At 38.4% G+C, this 20,166-nt stretch overlaps 1 protein-coding gene across 1 annotated transcript in view; it reads right to left on the bottom strand.

Moving 5' to 3' along the window:
* Window positions 1-426: 426 nt before the first annotated feature.
* osbpl3b (oxysterol binding protein-like 3b) overlaps window positions 427-20,166 on the bottom strand; it is a 37,793-nt gene continuing 18,053 nt past the window's right edge. Inside the window, exons 3-23 of the mRNA XM_059339865.1 lie at window positions 17,393-17,509; window positions 16,792-16,845; window positions 16,321-16,434; window positions 14,688-14,849; window positions 14,393-14,516; window positions 13,437-13,540; window positions 12,608-12,700; window positions 12,378-12,537; window positions 11,496-11,626; window positions 9,160-9,258; window positions 8,117-8,254; window positions 7,366-7,459; window positions 7,000-7,229; window positions 5,519-5,656; window positions 5,156-5,219; window positions 4,965-5,043; window positions 4,068-4,212; window positions 3,005-3,149; window positions 2,776-2,902; window positions 1,604-1,726; window positions 427-1,285 (exon numbers count right to left, since the gene is read on the bottom strand). Of these exons, the coding sequence (XP_059195848.1) occupies window positions 1,189-1,285; window positions 1,604-1,726; window positions 2,776-2,902; window positions 3,005-3,149; window positions 4,068-4,212; window positions 4,965-5,043; window positions 5,156-5,219; window positions 5,519-5,656; window positions 7,000-7,229; window positions 7,366-7,459; window positions 8,117-8,254; window positions 9,160-9,258; window positions 11,496-11,626; window positions 12,378-12,537; window positions 12,608-12,700; window positions 13,437-13,540; window positions 14,393-14,516; window positions 14,688-14,849; window positions 16,321-16,434; window positions 16,792-16,845; window positions 17,393-17,509 (2,538 nt within the window). The 3' untranslated portion in view covers window positions 427-1,188. The remainder of the gene's footprint in view (window positions 1,286-1,603; window positions 1,727-2,775; window positions 2,903-3,004; window positions 3,150-4,067; window positions 4,213-4,964; window positions 5,044-5,155; window positions 5,220-5,518; window positions 5,657-6,999; window positions 7,230-7,365; window positions 7,460-8,116; window positions 8,255-9,159; window positions 9,259-11,495; window positions 11,627-12,377; window positions 12,538-12,607; window positions 12,701-13,436; window positions 13,541-14,392; window positions 14,517-14,687; window positions 14,850-16,320; window positions 16,435-16,791; window positions 16,846-17,392; window positions 17,510-20,166) is intronic.

Raw genomic sequence — 20,166 nt, 5'->3', positions numbered from 1 at the left:
TAGACTACAAACAGACTACAGTAAGGCCATTTTTAGGCATTTTTAAAAAAAACTCTTTTTTTTGTAATTTTTCGATATACTATAGTATGGCGTGTTCATTTATTTATTTTTTTTAGTTTTTGACCTTTTTTTAACATTCCATAATATGGACATATTATACTGTAACGTCTATCAACAGACTACAATTTTATTTAATTTTTTAGCATTTTGAGGCATTAAAAAAAACCTGACCTTTAAAAAAAATTCTACATACAATAGTATAGTACAGTATAGTATAGTATAGTATAGTATATATATATACATACATACTATACAATTATATCTATTGTTTGTGTGAACGCTGAGTTGCTGTCTGATGACAGCCTGGTTCATATTTTTTTGTGTTTCAAACAAACAGTCACAAACGACTCCACAAAAAGAAAAAAGAAAGCATCAGAGACTTTATTTGAGCTCATGGAGCAAAGTTTTGGACACTTTTGATCCGAAAGCCCAGGGTCCTGGTAGACAATGATGCAGTGGATTGAGTGAAAAATGGTTGCTACTGCTGCTCAGAGTTGCACAATCTTTCACAGTCATAGCAAAAAGCTGTAATTACTCTTATAAGACAGACAGAAAAGTTGAGTAAGGATCTAAAGATCATTGAACAATTGTTGTTTGGTCCTTACAAAACATAGATGTTTTATAACGATCTCAGAGATGCAACAAAAATAAATTAAACAATATGAGTACAACGAGTAAGGCATCAGGCAGGTGCAGAATAAATATTGGATGTGTACACTTCATCAATGGCATATCAAGGCTAGTTTATCTCAGAGGTAGAGAATGTCCATGATAAGACGACAGCTAAAGTGACCAGTTGTTCAAGACATTATAAGCTAGTGAAGACCAGTTATGAAAAGGATTCATCATCCTTTACACCAAGTAGTTTTCCTTTTCTCAGTTTCAGTGATACAGTGTTACATATCAGGTGAAAATATGGGCAAAATTTGCTTAAAAGTATCAACATTCTCATAATATGTTTGCATAAACATGTTAACACAACTTACATAAGCACTTGCTATTAAGGCAATAACTTTGATGAACTGTAACAAAGAAGAACAGTACTGAATGAAGTCGGTGAGACTGAACCCAGCCTGATCACAGTAGAGGCTGTGCAAGTTGAAATGTGTGTGATCTAAAGTTCAGGGGTCACCACAGCATCGGAAAATCGATTTGGGTGAAGCCAGGGTCCTTCCTCAGCTCCCAGTATGTGTTGTTGCTCACCCAGGTATCATCCTTTGACTTCCTGCAGAGGAAATGCAAGGCAGTGATGAATATCATCATGGATAGATTAGTGAAGAGACCAACCAGGGACGGCCTTCATGTCAGCCAGAAGACACTACACATGACCACAAAGAAACACAAAACAACTACACAAAAACACAAAAACAGCTGCAAAGAAACTCAGGGATACCCCAAAGAGATGCACGACTATAAAAAAGAGGCAAAACAATCTCAAAGAGATGCAAAATGACCACAAAGAGATACAAAAAAGCTACATGCTCACTTTTCCATGAATTACTTTATTGGTGAGAAAACGAATGAATGAGATTGGTCGGGCTACCTGAAGAACTTGGGTTGATGTGTGACGCTGTTCTCCTCCAGGACTCTCCGTCTCTCTCTCTGCAGCTGTTCAATCCGTTGCTTCTGCTCCTCTGCAGCCTCCAGCTTCCCCTCCTCCAGCAGCCTGAGGCACAGACACAGGGAAACATTCATCTTTAATATTCAAATTTAATCTATGCTCATTCTCCTTGGTTTTGCATCATTATAGTAAGATAACCTAATTATGGATAAACAGGAAAATACATAACTCAGGATATTGAAGGACCAGGAAAGTGTCATTTCCTGCTTTGATCGCAAAGTTCTTTTTCTGTCTCTGGCGCCTTGTGGCATCAGTTTAAACTCCACAGACTTTAAAACCTTAAAAACGTGAGCTAAAATTAGTTTGATGAATCTGAAAGCTTCTGCAGTTACTGACTATTCTTAACACGGAAAGCGATGTGTCTATTTTTGTGCTATTTTGATCAAAGGGGTAGGTGAGCATTTTCAAGGCACCATGTCAAGAGGATATGATTGATATCCATGATGTCAAATGATAAAAGGTGCTCAGATATTCACTGACATAGTGCTGCTATATATATATATATATATATATATATATATATATATATATATATGTTTTGGGTTTTTTTGAGTTGTGAAGATGTTCAGAGTTCAGTGAGTTCATGAGTTTTAAGTCATAGTTTGCTGCAATGTTTTGTTCTATTTTCAGAGTGCTTTAATGACACATTTTTAGCAGTAGCAAACCTTTTCCAGTATTTACATACCAATGAAAAGCAAGGAAAACTGAACAGGTGGGCCATTAAATAAAATCGTGAAGCTAATGTTTCTGATTATTCTGACACCACATGAATGCAGCACAAATGTCCAATCTCACAGTGTTAACAGAGTGGAAAGTAATTTGCATATCTGCCCTGCGAGTCTGATCCACTCCAAAATTTGAAGGGTTTTTCCCTGACCCATGCTGCACCCATACAATAAGTTTTATTAAAATCGGGCCAGTATTTTTTCTTTATTCCTGCTGACAAACAGGCAAACAAATGGACCAACCGCTCTGAGAACATAACCTCTTTGTTGCAGGTGATAAACTAAACCTAACATTCAAGAAATCTGGTTATTCAAAAGCCATCAATAACACATTTTTAAGCTCATTAAAATACTTTCTTCTTCTCATACCTTTGGTCCACACGTAGCCTGGTGTCTGTCGGTGGGAGCAGCAGTTTGTGGGATGGGTCCAACTCGTTGAGTTCAATAGCAAACTTGGTGAAACCATAGTACTGCTCCAGGTCTACTGGCATTGCATCTACATTGCACATAAACAACAGCCACTGCATTAGATTCTGGCAAAGGGAGATATGCTTTGTAAAAAGCTGTTCGGTGTTAATAAGGATGTATATAGTCATACGTGCTCTCCAGATGCATGTGGCTGAGGGCGGGTCTCCACAGAAAACGGCTTCCTGCCACTTTCCAAAGAGTCTGTGGATGACCTTCCCTTTACTGTCTGTGATCGCTCCCTCCACCTCATTCACGCTGGAATTCCAGTATTTGGCCTGTGAAACCAGTTGACAGAACAAAGTGTTTTATATATATATATATATATATATATATATATATATATATATAGACTTCAGGGATCAGCATCATGGCCTCTTGCAGGCAGCAGATGTTGCTGTTGCGTAAACCATCCGAGCCCCAGCGTGCACTGCTAGTTTAATGGGAGATGAGGCTGCATAATGACTTGTGACATGTCTGGACTTGCCACCCTGCACAGCTTCAGGAGGTCTTTCAAATGGGCACACACTAAAGCAATTAACCTTCTCCTCCCAGTAAACGCTTCCATACATCAAACACTGAAAACATTGCGGGATCTTGATGACATGCAGGTGAAGAAGGTTTCTGGTCTAATGAAGAGACCACAACATTTACTATGCCAGTGGGCAACTAATATAGAGAGAAAAATGCCTTTTTACTGCTTGGAGGTTATTTTGATGAACCCCCTGGGGTTCACAGTGGGATATCTACCAACACAAACATACGGTTAAGTGAGAGGGAAAGAGGAAAGGAAAACTATAAAGGACCTGGAATACACTTAAATACCATGGCTTATTTATCACTATGCTTCACAGTATTAAAAATACTTTATTGGAAGTGGTTTGTAGGTGCTACATCAATCCTTACTGCCTCTAACAGCCTTCGTGTTTAAAAGATCCTTCACAAATCAACATGTCTTGCCTAGCAGCATCTTGAAGAAAAGCATAATTCAGCCTTGAGAGTCACATTTACAACAGAAGTACTAAATTTGTCATGAGAAATGGAAATGAAAGTCTTGTGCAGCTGAGGCACACAGCACTCTTTGCTGGCAGAATGGTCACCTTTCATAATAAGGCCCTCAAAAAAAGTTGGTGGAGGTAATTTGGGTGCAGCTGTCCATACAGCTACTAAATATAACGTTTTCATGTTTGCCTCACCTTAATAAAAGTGATCTTGCACTGACAAATATCGCTGCTGGAGTTTCTGATGGAGATCTCCCCGTAGTGCTCGATCCAGCGCTGTCCACTGAGGATGTTGTGGATGCAGGACGTCACTTTGTTCCACTCATAGTGGTCTCCAAAGCTAGAAAAAAAGGATTTAAAACAATATGTCTGCGGTTATTGGATTGTAGTCTCCGTTTATGTGTCCAACCCAGAATTATTATTTTAACAATATTGTAACTAAAACTAAAACAATGAAACCTTTTTTTAAATGTAATCACAGTTTTTTGTTTGTCTTTTGTTTTTCTATAATATATCACTACAGGAAAAGTAAGACAGCATTTATTTCCATCAACTCTTGTGACACTGAACATAGAAAGTGAACAGACTTTTGACATTCCAGGAGATGGTGCTAACTGCTTTACAGTTAATCCCTATTGTTTTTTTCCCATGAAGTCTAGATTTGTAGAAGTAAATAACAATAACGTGACCTTAATATTGTAGTAGATCACATGCCATTTAACCAAGTAATTTAGCTCAGGTCTAATGTTAACCAGCTGGGATCTGACAGTGAGTGAGTGAGTGAGTGAGTGTGGTAGTGAAAGAGTAATCATGTTGGTTCACAGATCAAAAGATTAAATATTAAGGCTAGTCCTCCATAGTTCTCCAACTATTTTGAATGCATATGTGCAACATACTTGAAATACCTGAGAAATTAAAGCTAAGCCTCAATGAAAAATTGAAACTACTCTAAAACTAGAAAACACACTCTGAATACTAGTTTAAACTCCAAACTAAAATAAAACAAAATTGAAACTGATAATATATATATATATATATATATATATATATATATATATAATATAATAATATATATAATAATATCTGACTTACCCCGGCAGAGTTACATGAGTGGTGCCCACAGGAACGATCTCCATTGATTTCCCCCAGAACTTGTTCTTACACCTTACGTCTGCAAAATCCATCAGAAAGAAAGAAACTGTACACAAATGCATTCATCTTGGACAACCAGCCACTATTACAGACTCTGACAATGGGCCAGACTCATTTCTATATTCCATTACCTTGTGAGAAGATGAAGTTTTTAGACTCTGCGTGGCAAGCTGAGATCGGTGGGTGATGGCTGACCTGATGATGTAGAACAACTGGGTTAGTAAATTCATTGAACGAATGCTTTCAGTGAATTATTTGCGCCTCTATCACCGGAGGAGGTTTTGTTCAAGTTCAGTTTGTTTGAAAGCAGAATAATAGAATATATTGTTCTGGAGGAAGGTTGTAGGAAGAACATTTTGAAGCGAATCAGAATAACGTGACAGTAACATAAATTATTTCATTAACATCACAAGATAGAGGTCAGCAGTCTCTGTGCCCTTCGAGTTACAATAGAGGGAGTGTCAATAGAAACAGAAAGGAGGATTCATGCTTACCTGCTCTGCAACAAATCTGAAGCCTTTATCTGGCCGATCACATTCGTATGTCTCCCCCAGGACGGGGTTGAAAGGCTTTCCTCCTGTTCTGTAGTAGCTGGAAGCATAGCCTGATACCACAAACGTAGCTACGTATACCTGCACAGAGACACAACAATACACTGAGTAGTGCTTTCTCTATACATTTTATTACAGACTATTGAATCACCTCAGTTGAGTCGGACCAAAAAGTTAATTTTACCTGTGGAAAAAAAGGGATCACCAGAGTGTTGAACTAACTGAGCTATATCATCATTTTAAGTACTGCATATTATTGCTTCATTCATCTACATTTTTATTTTATGAGCAGTTTAACTGTCTGAATACTGAGCCAGGAGAGCACTGATAATTACATCTATAGAATAATGGGAGGCTACAGATTAGAGCTGCTTTTCATTTCACATTTACATACAGTACATGGCAAATTTATAACTAGCTGACTCCACTGGCTGTATCTCTTCACCTCCCACACAAAAGTGAACACAATTCAACCAATGAACTCCATCACTTTAAACTCAGTCAATGCAAATGTGAGCACAAGTGAAATACTGAAAGAGGCTGAGTCGTGCCATCTTCAAACTGGAAATCTGCAGGCAGAGATTAGGTTTCTCCCACATGAAGTGTAATAAGTAGGGCTGGCTCATGCTGCAGCACTGGAGAGCACATCTGCTTCAGAGGAACAACAAGTTATGGCTAATTCCTACAACTAAAACCTGCCCCGGCCTGCTGCAATTGTAGGTTATGTTTGTAGCACCATTTCTTTTGTATTGATACATTTTTCTAGTTTCTTTGCAGTCAAAAAAATAGTTTGACCGATTGATGAATTGGAGAAGAATGATGAAAAGGTCAATACTAGTCTCATGCATTTATGCTAAATATGAATCTAAAGCTAGCAGTTGATTAGCTTAGCTTAGCATGGCATAGGATTAAGACTGAAAACAGGAGGGAAAAAGTTCTATGAAGTGTTTAATTGTGTACAGTTTAAACAAAAAATAGATAAATAATTTTATCTAGCCGCTTCCATCCCGTTTCCGGTCTTTCTAAGTCGTGCTAAGCTATGCTAATTATCTCCTGGCTCCAGTTTTATATTAAACTCAAATACAGCATCAATTTATGTAGTCCCAAAATGCTCTTTCTTTATGGCAAGCCCTAAAACATAAATTTGTCATTTAACATAGACACTTCACATCCACAAGCAGAATCATCTCTCCAGTTCAAACTCGGCTCTTTTGGGGTGTGATGAAGCGTTTCCCCTCATTTCTAGCTGCAAAAAACTCCACTTAAAGTTTTCTTTTTTAAGAAATCTTAAAACTTTAGCAGAGATCACCAAATTAGCTTCGCCAAGGGCAACAGCTTCTGTTACAAAAGATGCAGTAAGTGCTGAAAGTGAAAGTGTGTTTTGAGGAAAAAGACTGCCCACACACTCAAAGAAGCCTTCTCACCATACGCTCAAACGGGTCCTGTGTGTTGGCAGCCTTATCCAGCAGCTCGCTGTACTCCAGCTCCTCACACAGCCTCTGCAGGGTGTTGAGCGGCTCATTAAGCTGCACAGGCATCGCCACTTTGGACAGATCTTTGCCGATGTTGTTCCTGAGGATGTTCCACAGGCTGACGGTGCTGTTGTTGGGGCTGGCCGAGGGCAGACAGGATCTGCGCTGGCAGAGGACCGAGCCTGGTGGTGGAAGAGGTCAATACAACTAGCAAATATGGAAATCAAGTAATTGTACAAAAACGGAATAAAAGAATCCTTGAAATTGCACTGAAGTCAGTATTGTATTAAGACTTACAGTAAATAAATCAAAGCGTACCTGAGTTTGGTCTCTCACTTTCCGTCTCATTGCTAAAGTTGTCCATAGAGATGTTGTCACTAATGTCGCTGATGTATGAGTCATCCTCTGACACCTGGAAACAACAAAACATTCAAACTTTAGCGAACAGACACATTTTTAATCCCAGCAGCAGCAGAAAGACTGAGCAGGTCTCTTTCAACATCCTGTCACATCAGCAGAAAAACCTCCTGCGTTAGAGATGAATGGTCCCTTAGGACCTGGTGACTAATTTGCACCTCGACTTGCTGTATTTTTAGATTAAAGTAATTAACTTCCATTTTCGAATTGCTTCCGCTCCAGCTGCTGTGTGATCTGGCTTACTGAATGAACACTGGGAGAAAATGGAAATGGAGGTAAGGGCAGACTTGTTTTATGACATGTCCAAAAATTGTTTTTGGTTTCAGGCAGTGTTAAGTAAAAAGGCTGTTTTTCTCTTTGTGATAGAAGAGCAATGAATTATCACAGTGTGTTTAAAGGTTTCACCCATTTTGCAGACGAAATGCATATTAAATGTCGAGTGGGAGGCAATAAATCAATTAAGAACCTTTTGTCTAGATTCATTTTTCACCCAAATATATGACGATCATCTAACAATAGTGGCAGCTTACAAGACAAATTAGAATTCATGATATTAACGGTTATTAAATTAATTAGTTCCATTATGCAGCCCTTAATGTTAATGTTATGCCACTGGTTGATTCTGAGTTCACCTGCTAACAGGGTTCCTTACCTCGTTCTCTGAAGAACTGGCAGACAGCAGAACTTCCTGAGCATCGAAGAACTCAGACAGAGACTCTGTGATTGAAGCTCTGCTCTCATTGGAGACTTGGTGCACGAGAGGACGGGACTCATCCACAGACTCCTGTTTCTAGGAGACACAGTGATCACAGCTATAATTAAGAAGAAGAGAAGGGCAGCATCATCACAGCAATCACCGGGTAGTTAGGAACACAATCACAATGTGTCACAACACAAATATCTGACATGCAATATATTGAAGACAGTCATCACAGACAGAAAGTAAAGATTCACTTCACAATATATTTTAGGAATATACTGTATCAAAATCAATACTATTTATAGAGACTGTATCACAATACATTACTGAATCAATTATTAAGAGCCAGTCAGAAGTATGTTTGCATGTTGACATAAAACAAGATGCACATTCAAAATGGACTCAGCATTCAAATCATTCTTCTAAAAACAAATTCAAAATTTGTTACCAATTTCAAACAAGAAGAACACAGAACCACACATTGTTATTGCTGAAGCTGATTAATTAGCCTGGAGATAGTCTCAGAGGAGGCACATTAGTTTTGCACTGTGTCTTCAAAAAAATGTCCAGGGACACGATTAAGCAGATCATCTCACACTCTCTGGTCAGCAAATGTGATTAAGAGAGCAAAGAGCTTCCTTTATATTATATTATATAATATATATATTATTAGGAGAATAATGTCTCCTGAGCCATGTGATGCTGAGACATCAACAGCAACTTTCTCATAGCAAATCAAGGGAATTACATTTGAATGGGCCGTGCTTTCTGAAAAGTTGTTTTGAAGAAAATGATTATTTATAGCCACTGTCTTTACAAAGGAAAGTGAGTGGACTGTGAGGAGGAGAGCAACATTTGTTGAATCTGGATGAAAAGGAAAGGACAGCTCATTCATTCTGTGGCAAAGTCAAGACTGCGTGGGATGAAAATAAAGATGGAGATAATAATAATCATGGTGATGGTGGGGGGAGTAGTCACTGCATTCCTGCACCCACCTGCACAGGAGCAGAGAGATTTATTAGTGAGTCTACGATGTGGGACTCCGCATGAATCTTGCACAGGCGCTCTCTCAGCTCAGAGTTCTGGGCTAAAGCCTGAAAACATAACCAGCGTAAACATTGTTTATAGCACACAGCTACTCATAATACCTTTAATACTGAAAGCTAAAGTCAAATCCTTATGTAAAGGATAGACAGGATTTATTAGAGTGAGGTTGTATGAGGTATTTATCCATAGTCGGTGTCTGACTGCAGTAGATGGCAGCCGGCTCATCCAGAGAGGAGTACCGACAGAAGATATGTCCTACTGACAACAAAACCTATTCTAGCTGCCTAAAACAAGCTGCACGTACTCTTAAACCAGTTTAAGAGTATGTGCAGCTTGTTTAAGTGTATGTGTGTGCAAAATTTAGAACATTTTCACTTCTTTACATCTATACTATAGCCACCAGACTCCACTGGCAGGAACTTTTACCTCACACAACAAAGGAGCTGCTGTTCTTCTACTGTCTCGATTAGTTAGTTTGTGTTTTTGTATGCCTCTGGTATTTAAAAGGGTTCGTTCGGAACCACCAAAGTCTGTGTTCTGTGAGGTAAAATGACTGTTTTTGTTAATGGAGCCTTGCGGGTTTGGCGAGAGCAAAGAGAACGGCTTCAGTCTCCCGAACACAAAGTTAAACAGGGCTAACAACAAGGTGAAGTGAGAAAACAAGCTTCTGTCCGGTTCTCCAAACTGTGAATGTGCTGACCTCAATCTACTGAGATAAAACACTATATAATAATAAAACACCAGTTCAAAACAATCTGAACTATCTCTAAGCTGCTCATCGCCACCAGTTGTTTAGTTACAAAATCAGGCTTTAAACATCTCATATCCCTTTATTATAGAGAAGTGTGTCATCAGTGCAGACATCAGACAGAGAGGAAACTCTATTACTCACCAATCTGACTCTCTGTGAGGCAGAGTAGGTAGAAGCTAACACCCAGCATGGTTTCAGAGTCAAACAAATGCGTTGGTGTAGAGAGCACAGAAGTTATAATGTGTCAAAAGAAGTCAGCATGACAATGAGTGTGTAACCATAAAACAGAAAATAGAAAAAGGTCTCTGGGTGGGAGGCAGCAGCCGCAGGAAACTGTTGAATATGGTCGTGTTCAGGTGGGCAGCAGCTAGTAATCCCTGTAAGAGCTCCACAGAAGAGGAAACTGTTGAATATGGTCATGTTGAGGTGGGCAGCAGCTAGTAATCCCTGTAAGAGCTCCACAGAAGAGGAAACTGTTGAATATGGTCATGTTGAGGTGGGCAGCAGCTAGTAATCCCTCTAAGAGCTCCACAGAAGAGGAGTGGGAGGAAAGGAGCGTAATAGTCTATAAGGAAGTGGAAAACCGAACTTATTCCTACTAACTGATAACGTTTCTGTGTGTTATTAACGTACCGTTGCCAGTTATTATTATTATTATTATTATTATTGTTTCTGTGTGTGTGTGTGTGTGTTATTAACGTACCGTTGCCAGTTATTATTATTATTATTATTATTATTATTATTATTATTATTATTATTGTTTCTGTGTGTGTGTGTTATTAACGTACCGTTGCCAGTTATTATTATTATTATTATTATTATTATTATTATTATTATTATTGTTTCTGTGTGTGTGTGTTATTAACGTACCGTTGCCAGTTATTATTATTATTATTATTATTATTATTATTATTATTGTTTCTGTGTGTGTGTGTTATTAACGTACCGTTGCCAGTTATTATTATTATTATTATTATTATTGTTTCTGTGTGTGTGTGTGTGTGTTATTAACGTACCGTTGCCAGTTATTATTATTATTATTATTATTATTATTATTATTGTTTCTGTGTGTGTGTGTTATTAACGTACCGTTGCCAGTTATTATTATTATTATTATTATTATTATTATTATTATTATTGTTTCTGTGTGTGTGTGTTATAAACGTACCGTTGCCAGTTATTATTATTATTATTATTATTATTATTATTATTATTATTGTTTCTGTGTGTGTGTGTTATTAACGTACCGTTGCCAGTTATTATTATTATTATTATTATTATTATTATTGTTTCTGTGTGTGTGTGTTATTAACGTACCGTTGCCAGTTATTATTATTATTATTATTATTATTATTATTATTATTATTATTGTTTCTGTGTGTGTGTGTTATTAACGTACCGTTGCCAGTTATTATTATTATTATTATTATTATTATTGTTTCTGTGTGTGTGTGTTATTAGCGTACCGTTGCCAGTTATTATTATTATTATTATTATTATTATTGTTTCTGTGTGTGTGTGTTATTAACGTACCGTTGCCAGGGCGTTTTTCAACCCGACAACCTGCGGAGAGGTCGGGGGAAGCGTCTCGTGGTCCACCACCTGTTTTAATCTCTCTCTCTCAGACGTTAGTGAGCTCAGGGCCGTCTTCATGGTGGCATGCACTGCAGCAACAGGAGGAAAAGCTTTAACTGAAAACCAATTTGCAGTCATTTCAGAGCCAAACAGACACAGTCACAGTAGATTGAGTCACAGCACAATTTTAATATAATGGAACAAGTGTGAAATTTTGATTGTCTCTTATCGCTCAGTAAGCCGCAATCTTTGTTCTCTGGCGTCCATTTGACCATGCTCTTCACAATAGGTGCTTGGGAAACTATATTACTGAAGCACTGGCCATATTAATGCATCACTTTATTAAATTAGGCCCATCATACTTGCTTAGCTTCATAATTTCAAATGTGCATAAATGTGGCAACTGAGATGCCAGCAGAGTGGAAAGCTGGTCCCTGGGGCGACTTTAAACTCATTTAATAGGAAAAGCGGGAATTGTGATGTCATTATGTAAAACATAAATCATTCTCATTATGCCATGTAACATCAGGTATCTGAATATACATTTTAATGAGGAGTGGCAGGAAACTAATTAGGACCCCTATTTGCCAACGAGAAAATGCTAACTTCTCACTAAGCATCAGCTAGAGGACAGAGAATCAGAATCCTAATGAATATAAACTGAGGAAAACAGTTTATCAGTAATTAACAGCTGCCATAGCTGCACTATTGTCACATTCAATTTGTTGTAGAAAACAACACCATACTGATCCTATCGTACATGCAAATAAGACAGCAGGCACACATTTATTGTGTGCACTTGTGGAGTTTTGCACAGTTTTTGGGTAATATTTTACTCACAGTTGGTGGCGACGCGGCAGAAGTCCTCCTGCAGCTTGGCCACATCAAAAGCTGAATCCAGTGACTCAGTGTCAGCTTTGTCATTAGCGAGAGCAGCAGAGGAGAGGTTGGGGTTGGAGGCGTGGAGGCGGATGGAGCCAGCATAGATGCAGCTGGGGACCTAGCAGAGCAGGAGGACAGCTGAAAGGCATTTCTACAAAAACACATAGATCACACTTCACTGTCACTACCTGCAGAGTTGTTTTGACATCTTTGTTGTAGTTTTTACTGCGCCATTTCTTTGGTAGTCTCTTTTCCTTCTTGGGACTGTCATATGTAGACGCCTGCTGAACAAAAAGATGAGAAACTGATGATCGAGACGGAGAGTAGTTTTTCTTTTAAGAGGCTTTTCATAGGAAATTATTCGATTTCTGGCAGTGAGGCTGCAATGTTTTCTATATTTAGTAGCAGATGACTTGAGGGCAACAACAAAAAATATTGGTTGAGAGAAAAGATGAAACAAGCAAGCAACAAGGATGTGATTAGGTCAATTTACTTCACCGTTTTATTTTAAGAATTTCAATTATGATGGAAAAAACCTGCTCTGCATGTAAAGTGAAAGGAAGACAAGTTCCAATATCATTCTTCCCTCCCAATGCCGAATTTAAAACCTGAACTTACTTGTAGAAAGTTGATACCAAGTACCAAGTGTGTAAAACAATATATATATATATATATATATATATATATATATATATATATATATATATAATAATTATTATTATTATTATTTGACAGCTACATACTAACCCTGTATGGATGTGATATTAATGCTATCAGTGATTCATGACCTGGCTCAGGTTAATCCTATAACATACACATAGTGAATGCCATAGAACTTATTTATTTATTATTTTATTTATTATCTAGATTGACAGTCAGACATATGGGATTGGTGCATAGACTTGTGTACTCTGTGATATCCGTATCATTTTAATCTATATTTAAGGCATGTCAGATACTTGTTGTGGAATAACTATGATGAAACAAACAAACAAACAGAACTAATAAGGTGGTGACCTGCAGTGCTTGGATGGATGGAGCAGAATATGTCCGGTGCAGGACTTCCATGCTCTGCAGCAGCTGGTTGAGCTCCAGCAGGTTGGCCTCGCACACCGACAAATCTGATGGGAACAGGAAAAAGATCCACGTTTAGGTAAGAAGGTCGGGAGCTGGAAAATGGTAAAAGAAAAAAAAATACCCAGGAAAAAACAGCTGATTAAGCAGGGAAGCTTCCTTGAGTTGCTTAAATTGAAGCCACTTTCCCTTGCTAAGTAGTTCACTATTTCTCATAAAGTTGGAATTAAATATTTTGTACCTCTTTTCATGAAACGATTGTGATAATGTGATTAATTCTTGTATATCTTTTATTCTGTATATCTATTTATTCGTGTATATATTCTGAAAACTTTATAAATTAATCTCTTCCAAACATATCACAATGACAATGAAACCCAATTAACAGAAAACTAAATGAATCCAACTTTATGGGCAACAGTGTATATGAATAATACATTTTAATGAGTGGTAAACAGCACCAACTGCTGTATGTGGACTGATGATTTCTAGTTTTGAAAGTCATAACTTCTCACTAAGTAGCAGGGGGAAATCTTGACGGGGCGCATCAAGAGAATCTTAATGACTGAAATCCGAGACAATCAACAGCTTCCTTCTTTATAAACAGCACCATGCCGCTCCATCTGACTTGCTAATAAGATAGCAGGACCTATTTATTGGTACTAACTGAAGCATTTTAAACAATGAAAAGCTGAACTCACCAAGGTTACACCAACCGCCTCTCTCACGGTCACTGGAAACTGAACCGTAACTCAATAATAATTCCCCCAATGTGATGTGTTTATGTTTATTGATTATTGTTTATTGATTTCTCAGACTTTAACTTTCTAATAAAACAGTAATTATTCAAATTGGTCGTGTTGAGAAACACGACCAATCAGGAGCCTGGACCGTCTCACCTTTGGAGCACCTGTCCATGTCGTCAGAAGACTGGAGCCAGGCAGCGACCTTGGCCTGACTGTTGCAGCTTAGAGGAAACGCTGCTGCAGAATGCACGGTGGACTGTCTGCGTATAGACATGCACTGCAACACAAACACACCTGAAGGTCAGTCCAAGAACAGTTGTTTCCTCCGTAACGTTTCTCAATAGGAAGACTTTGACTTCAGTAAATATCGATGATATAATAATGATATTCATGAGCAGAAGCGGAGCAGAGAGAATCCACCGTACAGTTTCCTGTAACAGTGTGGTACCTTTCTGATGGAGCTCTCGGCCATGCTGGGGGAGTTGGGGGAGGGGTAGTGGGGGTAGTAGAAGGACTTCTCCGGCGGGTACATGGCGATCTCATTCTGCCGATAGAGACGATGGTGACGCAGCTTGGAAACCCATTCATCAAACAGCTCCTGTGACTTAATCTGCAGATACCACAATCAGAAATCAACACAAGGACAAGTAAGGTGGAGGAGGCGTGGCAGCGGAAAAACACACACAGGTACTGTGATCCCCCCTCACCCATACACTCTATATATATATATATATATATATATATATATATATATATATATATATATATTTATATATATATATATATATATATATATATATATATATATATATATATAAACACACACAGGTACTGTGACCCCCTCACCATACACTCTATATATATATATATATATATATATATATATATATATATATATATATATAAACACACACAGGTACTGTGACCCCCTCACCATACACTATATATATATATATATATATATATATATATATATAAACACACACAGGTACTGTGATCCCCCCTCACCCATACACTCTGTATATATATATATATATATATATATATATAAACACACACAGGTACTGTGACCCCCTCACCATACACTATATATATATATATATATATATATATATATATATAAACACACACAGGTACTGTGATCCCCCCTCACCCATACACTCTGTATATATATATATATATATATATATATATATATATATAAATAAACACACACAGGTACTGTGACCCCCCTCACCCATACACTCTATATATATATATATATATATATATATATATATAAACACACACAGGTACTGTGACCCCCCCTCACCCATACACTCTGTATATATATTTATATATATATATATATATATATATATAAATAAACACACACAGGTACTGTGACCCCCTCACCATACACTCTATATATATATATATATATATATATATATTTATATATATATGTGGAAAAATACACACAGGTACTGTGATCCCCCTCACCCATACACTCTACACATATATATATATATATATATATATATATATATATATTTATACACAACGCAGAAGGTCATTACAGTGTTTTTACTGTGATCCCCCCTCACCCATACACTCTGTATATATATATATGTGGAAAAACACACACAGGTACTGTGACCCCCCCTCACCATACACTCTATATATATATATATATATATATATATATATATATATATATATATATATTTATACACAACGCAGAAGGTCATTACAGTGTTTTTACTGTGATCCCCCCTCACCCATACACTCTGTATATATATATATGTGGAAAAACACACACAGGTACTGTGACCCCCCCTCACCATACACTCTATATATATATATATATATATATATATATATATATATATATATATAAACACACACAGGTACTGTGACCCCCCCTCACCATACACTCTATATATATATATATATATATATACACAACGCAGAAGGTCATTACAGTGTTTTTACTGTGAGCATCCAGGAATCAAAAGGCAATAATCTGAATTATCCATGTTTTAGATCACTTCCTGTTAATCTGGAGGGAACGCTTTGCATTCATTGGTCTTGCTGTTTACCTTCAGGTGATAGATGTTTTCCTCAGCATCAAGATCGATGCACTTGGCTTTCTTCTTAATAGCCATGACAGAGAGACCCACATCAATGCAGCCATGCAGTTTCCCTTTCTCAATCTGCAAAGCAAGCACAATGTTGTGAATATTTTGGACCAGAGTTAATACAAATGTAAAGGGATGCTGTTCAGATTTAAAATGCACTATTATCCTTATAATTCTTTTATTGGCCCTGGCAGAGCATCTGCATGGTTTAATTATGTGAGATTGGCAGGTAAAATGTACTGTGTGATTCCTATCAATGACATGAGATTGTGAGGAAATGAGGGGTCTTTTATCTCCGGACACAGATTATTATATATATATATTAGATATTCTGTGAAAGACAGCCAGCAGTACAACAATACACACAGTGTCCTCTGTCGTCTTGTGTCACTGACAGCCTCATCCATGCAGCCAGCAGGCCTTTGTACTCACATCAGCGCTGCACTTGCCATACTTCAGAATGCCCTTGTCCAGGAAGAAGTATCTCTGAAGGGAGAAGGGAGGACAATGAGCAAATGAGATGCAGCCGGGTGATGAGCAACATCCCTGACAGTCTGAAGTCACAGTTACGACTCTTGTTAATGTCTCTGCAGTGAAATGTTTGTCGTCTTGTCTGCCTTTATTACGCTCGCCCTCACTCTGGTGCAATCTTTCTCCTCCACTCGGTTGGTAAATGTGACTCTTGGTGCTCCGCTGAAAGCACAAAGACCTGAAAATCTCTGACTGTAAGTCAATACTAAATGTATACAGCTCTATTAAGCAGCAGGCCATCAGCTAATGCAGCCAGGTAGAATCATCTCAGAGAAAGCTTTTAGACCCAGCTACTGACCCAGGGCACATGAGACTCCTCTGTGGCTGAAATCATCACAGTATAAGCTCATTCAATTAGCTTAAAACACAAATGAGTCATGTCAGCAGATATTTTGGAAAAGGGACCTGGGAAAGAGTACGGTAAGACTGTAAAATACGTCATGAAATACGTCATGATGTGGATCTCTGAGAGATGAGTCAGGCGGTCATGGTGATTGATTACCTTATGCCAGCCCTTCAAGGGCCACTTCCTCCTCTTTAGCATGAAGCCCTCCTGTTTCTGGGGCTCCAGGACGCTGCTGAAGCCTCCCCGCAGACCCTCCACTATCTCCCAGCTGTCCTGTGGGTACAGATGGTTTATGAGAATCTGAGACGATTAGACGTTAGAAGACAATAACATAACAACATAATGACACGAACATAAAATAAATGACTCTCCCACACAACAGAGTTGAGGTCTGAGTCAAAAGCAGTTTGTGGCTGTTTCAGTCAGTCAGTCAGTCAGTCAGTCAGTCAGTCAGTCAGGCAGTCAGTCAGTCAGGCAGTCAGTCAGTCAGTCAGTCAGTCAGCCAGTCAGTCAGTCAGCCAGTCAGTCAGGCAGTCAGTCAGTCAGTCAGTCAGTCAGCCAGTCAGTCAGGCAGCCAGCCAGTCAGTCAGTCAGCCAGTCAGTCAGTCAGCCAGTCAGTCAGGCAGCCAGTCAGTCAGTCAGCCAGTCAGTCAGTCAGTCAGTCAGTCAGTCAGTCAGTCAGTCAGTCAGTCAGTCAGTCAGTCAGGCAGCCAGAGAGGAACTGAGAGTTTCACTTGAGAAGGAAAACGTCTGTGAAGTTCTGTTTCTATACACTACTTTCACCTCATGGTCCCATTTACAAAATTAGCTTACCTGTCTAATCTCAACTTTTCACAATAATCATTTCCTGACTGAGATTAGAGCGCTCAAATCCAAATCCCCCTGCAAATACAGAGATTAAGGTGATATTTCATCAGGGACTAATCCAGATAATGCTGTCATGTACTTCAGTGGTGAGAATTCTAGGAAGCCGACGGACATTATAAACAGACGGTTTAATGACATCTTTGTGAACACTGAATATTGCATCATTTGCAGTTTAAAATGCTTTTAGTTTATATTAGAGTGGTACTACTTAGGTAAGAGCTGTATAATGTCTTTTTAACCCCTAAGGATGTCATCAGCGCTATCTTGGCTTGGACTTGCTGATTATAAATATTAAACAGAAACTTGTCGCATCTTGATATACGTGATATTTACCAGGAGGGAGGAGCTCCAGAAGGAGACCTGGGCTGTGGGCAGTTCTGCCATACACACTGTATTTCAGCATCATGTGTAAGGTAAAAAAAAAAAACTTTTCACAATCATTAGAAAAGTGCAGCAGGCAAAAGGAATCAATCAGCTCATTCAAAGGAAGCTTTGCTCTAAATGCTTCTTTTCATGTATGTTACCAATAAGAAACATTCAGGAACTAGAACTGCCAACCTGTAAAGTTGCAGTTTACATTCACATGTCTGTCCACTCAGCAGCAAAGAGGCATATAAATGTGGTGCCGTCAAATGAAATCTAGGGTGCAGTGTTTTTGGAGCTTGGCCCATATTGGGGAATTAAAATGAGAACATCCTGTGCAGCTTCAATTTTGTCATTTCTTTCTTTACGGACAGTTTGACATTGACAGAAAAAATGTGAGATCGAGCAACAAAGGCTGGATCAAACCAGGAGCATTGTGGTTATATATTATATATTACTGAATATAAATTATATGGTTACTGAAGTCAACAGGATGTACTCGTGACTTTTATTCAATAACAAAATCTGTCTCTTGTGAGTCTCTGATGCTGACTGGCTTTACTCATTTATGGATTCCCTTGTTCCAGCTATCCAAGCACAATGATTTGCTGCTTTTCCCTGTTTTATATATCTTTGCCAAAGAGGTTATGTTTTTAGTTTGGTTTTTGTTTGTCAGCAGGATTGCAGAAAACTACTGGCCCAATGTTGACGACACTGAGAGAAAGGTTGCAGCTATCGTAATTACGGTACTTTTCACTTTTGTTAACATTGCAAGAAAGGTCATTTGGCCTCAGCTCTAGTTCTGAGCTCTCTGGTCGCCTTCTAGTTCATGTAAGATATTTCGGTGCTGTTGCAGGAACAAAAAGATTTATAGTAAAAATGCAATATTTTTGGATCATATCTTAAACTTCATGAATGTATCAAAGTAGGTCAAAAACTCTGTTAGGAAAGATGTTCATCATACATCACAGCTGTCCAGAGGGACGTGTGGTTTAAGGTGACTCTGTGTTTGTTATCTCGGCGTGTCCCTGAATGCACCACTGTAGAACAGTCCTGGCTAAACAAACTGTATCAGTCAGAGAAGCTGACTGCTGGAGGTGAGGCCGTCTAAAATAAACCCACTGAGGGGATGGATGGGGCGGGGCTTCTGGGTTTTCTTTCACAGCTCCCACAGTGAGTCATCGTCACACAGCGCCGCGTTTCTCTTCAAGGTCGAGACACATTCAGAAACAAACTGCCAAGAAGCCATGTCTCGTTTCAGGGATAGCTCTCGGCATTAAAAGATTATAAATCAAGAATGTCTCCACAGTTGTCCATCATTGTGTTCTAGGCCTGCTGTTTGTGGAGCATGAGCCGTATGAAATCAAGTTACCTCCAAGATCTTACCTGCTCAAAATACGACCTTAAATCTAGGATAGGCCTAAAGGTGCCACCCGAGCAGACTGAGACTGGTACATTCAGACTAGACTACCTAATCTCTCCAACCAGTTTTAAACAAAGCCCTCAGAAGTTAATACCACAAACTGTTTTTGCTAAAGTCAATAACAGTATTGTCCTATTTTGAAACCTTTTGGTCTGTAAATGTTATACATATACAGGCGTCTGTTTACTTCTGTTGATGCATGGGCATTAGTTTTTATTCTGTATCATAATGTATTGCTTTGTATTTACTGTATGTATGTTATCGGCATGTGCAACTT

Source organism: Centropristis striata, chromosome 8 (genome assembly GCF_030273125.1).
Source record: "Centropristis striata isolate RG_2023a ecotype Rhode Island chromosome 8, C.striata_1.0, whole genome shotgun sequence".
Taxonomy (NCBI): Eukaryota; Metazoa; Chordata; class Actinopteri; order Perciformes; family Serranidae; genus Centropristis; species Centropristis striata.
The sequence above is the reverse complement of the archived record's forward strand: the minus strand, read 5'-3'. Positions and strand labels throughout refer to the sequence as shown.